Source organism: Nestor notabilis, unplaced genomic scaffold (assembly GCF_000696875.1).
Source record: "Nestor notabilis isolate BGI_N333 unplaced genomic scaffold, ASM69687v1 scaffold22090, whole genome shotgun sequence".
Lineage (NCBI taxonomy): Eukaryota > Metazoa > Chordata > Aves > Psittaciformes > Psittacidae > Nestor > Nestor notabilis.
Window position 1 is genome coordinate 1 of NW_009909987.1, and position 4,344 is coordinate 4,344.

Here is a 4,344-nt window from a genome sequence, read left to right on the forward strand (position 1 = left end):
CAGTCGCCCTGGAGCTCTCATGTCACCCTCCCTCTCCTTTTCCTCCTCTTCTTCCTCCTTCTCCCTCGCCTCTCGCGGGCCCTCTGTGCCCAGCCTGGCGCCAGTCCCCTCTCCAGCCACGAGGATGGGGTCAGGCTCAGCATAGTCCAGATAGATGTTGGCCGGGGAGAAGTGCACCTTAAGGAAGGTGAGCACAGCCGACTCATCCCAGGCATGCACTCCCTGCTCCTCCTTGTGGCACTGGGGGCACATGTCCGGTGGAGGCCACTGCAGCTTGGGAAACTTGGGGTCCTCTGTGTCACCTCCTGCAGGGACCGGAGCCGGTGCGGGGGTTAGAGGAGACGTGTGACAGTCCTCCCACTATACTGGTATAAACACCCCAGAGCATCCAGCAGCTGGGGACAGTGATGGAGATGGGACATTTGGAGGAACTGTCACAGGAGGAGGGGTCCTCCAAGGGCACACAGTGGCTTTGGGAAGCTCCTTGCAGGGAGCATGTAAGACCCAACTGCATCTCTGGTGGTCTGATGCTGTGTGACCAGACGCTGTCCCCTACGATGAGGGATGATGACAACAAGATGTCCCCACTGCTGCACCCTGATGCAGCCATTTGCCAGCTCCATTCAAGTAGGAGGGATGCTCCTTCATCTCACCTCTCTTTTCCCTTTGGAAGCCGCCCTGGCTCCGGCTCCCCTCCCCGTGGCCCCCCTTACCTGCCAGGCGAGCATTGACTTCGTTGTGGTGGGACCAGAGCCAGAGGACAGCCTCTTTTCGGCTCGCCACCCGGTCCATGGACTCAGCTGCCATGGCCTCAAAGTGCTGGGCACACTCTTGGCAGCCGAAGAAGTACCGGACATAGCAGCGCATGATGCTCAGCACCTCCAGCGGCAGCTCTGTGCGGAGGCAGAGGATAGGGGAGGACAGGAAGGCAAGTCCATACCCTGCAGTGCCACTACTACAGTCCCACAGCTGAGATGGCAACCCCACACTGTGGCTCTTGTCCCCCCTGCAAATTTGCCTTGGGGCAAGATGAAGAAGGGGGGAAACAAGCCTTTGCCCGCATGCAACATCCCTGTCTGCGCTGCAGCCCACCCAGACACCCCCTCCCCAAACCCCACCAGGGACTCGATACCTTTGTCAGGTCCGCTCTTGGCAGCCTGGACAGTCAGCAGGTGGAAGATGGTCCAGAGCCCGCAGGGGTAGCCACGGAACTGGCGGTCGCTGCGCTGGCCATGGAGCACAGCAGGGTGGGAGGCCTGGTGGACAGATAGACATGGTGTGATGGAGCTGGCAGGTAATGCGGGCTGCGGGTAAGGGGCAGGGGTGAGGAGAGCAGGGACCAGGGTCCCCATGGTCATCTTACATCTCTGTTATTCTTCATGGCCTCCTTCAAGACGTTGCGGGGCAGTTCAGACTCTGTCCAGTTCTTCAGCCATCCATCCAGGGACTGCAGGTAGGTCTGCACGCAGGGGCGCCCCGGGAAGTACTGCAGAGTGGGGAGAGGGGTGAGGAAACGCAGACCTTGTCCGAGGAGCAGCAGGGCAACCCAACGGCACCCCCAGCTCACTGTGACAGGCACTGGGCAGCACCAGCATTCCCTCTGGCAGCATGTGCTGGCGGGCAGTGCTGTCCCAGCAAGGTTTTGGTGCTGAGGGGCTGGGGGTCGCAGCATATCCCCCCCCATTCTGGCAAGGTCATAGTCTCCTGTGTGCATGTTCAGGCTCCAAACCTCGGCCCCGTCTGAGGGAGGCAAAAGCCACTCCGAACATAAACCAGCACAAAGCCGATTAGCAGCAGCACTTTAAAACCACAGGCTCTCCGGGAACAGGGGGCAACCCACCAGTCTGTCCCACTGCTGGACAGACAGAGAGACCAACCCATGGGGAGGATGAGACCAGCAGCACACAGGAAAAGTGATGAGGAAGCAGAAGGATGGAGCATTTTGCTAAGTCTGAGCTGTTCTCTACAGGTCTGTGGAGTCACACAAAGTCCCAAATTCACAGGGGAATTCATCTGTGACCTGATTTCCACTGGAAAATGCAGTCCCCCCTGCTCCTTCGACTGGAGGCTTTGCCACACAATTCCATACTTTCCAGGCACCACTGCTTTCCACGTTAGGATTTTTCCTCCCTCCTTCCTTAAATACTTTTTGGGAACGCAACAGTTAAGGCTGAGCTCCCCAGCCTGAGCCCTTCCCGGCTGGCAGCGACTGCAATCCTGGGGATGCTGCTCCGTCCCGTGGATGAGCATGGAAACGGCAGCACCGGCTCAGCATCCTCGGGGAAGTACCGGCACCCACCACGCAGTAGTCCCAGTGCCTCCTGCCCACGGTGAGGATGCCGCTGTCTCCCTGCCAGGAGCCATGGCTCATCCTTGGCCAGTGAGGGGAAGGTTTGCAGGAAGAATTAAAAGCTGATCAAATAAACCTGCTGCTGCTCTCCACCATGATGGCAAACTTGGGCCCTCGGCCAGGGAGCTGGTGTGATGGGGGATTTATTTCCCTAACCCTGTGGTTCTCATTAAAGGGAGAAACAGCAAGGGTGATAGCTGGGCACAAGCAGAGTAAGAACCACATGAACTGACAAACTGAGTACTTAAGACTCATTGCACCAGTGTCTCATGTTTGGAGCTCTTTGCTGGTGGACAGCAGGCAGGGGTGGGAGCAGGGGGTGTTTCACACACAGGCAAGGGCTACGCAAGGTCCAAACTGAGTGGGAAACCCTGTGTGACAAAGGAGAGAGCAAAGGCAGTAAGCATGGCTGGGTGAAGGTGCATCAAGGAGCCTGGGCTCTCACGGGGATGAGGACAGGGCTCCTGCAACACAATGGCAGAAACCTCAGCCAAACACGGTGCTTCATCCACAGAATTAAAGCGCTCCACTTTTGCAGGCTCAAAGCTCCTACACACTTCAATTTCACCGACAGAGAAGAAAAAAGGAGACCTTTAAACGAGGCTCTTCCAGAGCTTGACTTGGAGCAGGAATTCCTTTCCTGGACTACCAAAGGAGTCTGCAGTGATCAGCTCCCTAAACTAATTCAAGTCAGACAATCAGAGTTACAAACCCCTCTGACCACCTCTGACACTCCAGTGGGTGACCGCCTCTTCTGAAAAGATCTGCCGCCTCAACACCTCCTGCAAGTGCCAATCCTGCTCTGCCCTCCAATACCTGCACCTCACATCTCATCAGAAACTCTCCGGTACCTGTCTGTTGCAACTCAGGGCTGAGTTTGGAGATCCACAGGGATAGGGACAGCCCCACAGTCCTGTCCACTATGCTGAGCAGAGCACTGGGACACAGGGCTCACATCCGAGACCATCATGCTTTGCTACCTGTGAGCATTGGAACATGGTGGCCTGCATCCTGCATTTGCATTTCATCTTATGAATAGCTACATGGAGGCACAGGCAGTTCCTCTCCCAGCACCGAAAGCTCCTCACCTTTGCCAGCATGGATACGTAGCACTTGAAGGCGGCCAGCTGGGCTCCTGACAGTGTGGCAGCACGGGTGGCCTCCACCCGCAGCGAGTAGTGCAGTGTGGACTCCAAGTCAGCCATGTACACCTTGGAGCTGGGGAGGGCAGCGCAACATGATGCTCCATCAGCCCATTAATCTGTACCCGAGGAACCCAGCCACGACTTGTTTTCTTTTTCCCCAGGGGAAAGGCATAGTCCCACCCTGTTGCCCACCCACGGCCATGACACCTCCTCCTTGCACCAGCCCTGGCCTCCCATTGCCCCAGAATGATGAAGGGGGAGGGTCTGACCGGTCAGCATGCTTTGGCTGGGATACATTGGTCTCGTTGGAAACGGCGATGGTTGTGTTCAGCTTGTAGGAGCCACGAGTGATGCCTGAGAGTGTGCGCAGGTAGTAGGTGTAGAATGAGCGTGCCTCCATGTGCCTGCAAGGAAGGAGAAGCTGTGAGCAAGACCCTCTTCCCTTCCAAACAGCTCCTAGCCCCAACAGGAAGCGAAGGAGACCCAAGGCTTCACCAGACTGGCAACTCTGACCTGGGGAATGAGTGTGGGGTGGCCTGTACTCTCCATGTGTGCTGGCAGTGGGTATCCTGACATGCAGCCCAGAGTGGAGCTGAGCCCTAGGCAGCTGTGGCGAGCCACCTCCAGGCAGATGTGGTGAAGGTATGGCTCAGACACAAGCCATCTGCCCTTCTGCCAGCTCCAGGCAGGACTGGCAGCCCCACTCAGTGCGTCTCCACAACTTTTTCACTGCTGGAGCCACCACTGTTTCCTTAATGAACTTTCCCACAATTACAAAGGAGACCCCTCACCAACATCCCCAAATCCACTCGCCCATTCTGCACTCACACAGGCAGGCGGAAGGAGGAG

General features: G+C 57.2%; 1 protein-coding gene across 1 annotated transcript in view; it reads right to left on the bottom strand.

Annotated features, from left to right (window-relative positions):
• Window positions 1–26: 26 nt before the first annotated feature.
• QSOX1 (quiescin Q6 sulfhydryl oxidase 1) overlaps window positions 27–4,344 on the bottom strand; it is a gene marked incomplete at both ends in the record, with an annotated part of 7,324 nt that continues 3,006 nt past the window's right edge. Inside the window, 7 exons of the mRNA XM_010023826.1 lie at window positions 27–305; window positions 714–893; window positions 1,133–1,256; window positions 1,364–1,486; window positions 3,439–3,568; window positions 3,765–3,899; window positions 4,324–4,344. The exon at window positions 4,324–4,344 is cut by the window's right edge and continues 2 nt beyond it. Of these exons, the coding sequence (XP_010022128.1) occupies window positions 27–305; window positions 714–893; window positions 1,133–1,256; window positions 1,364–1,486; window positions 3,439–3,568; window positions 3,765–3,899; window positions 4,324–4,344 (992 nt within the window). The remainder of the gene's footprint in view (window positions 306–713; window positions 894–1,132; window positions 1,257–1,363; window positions 1,487–3,438; window positions 3,569–3,764; window positions 3,900–4,323) is intronic.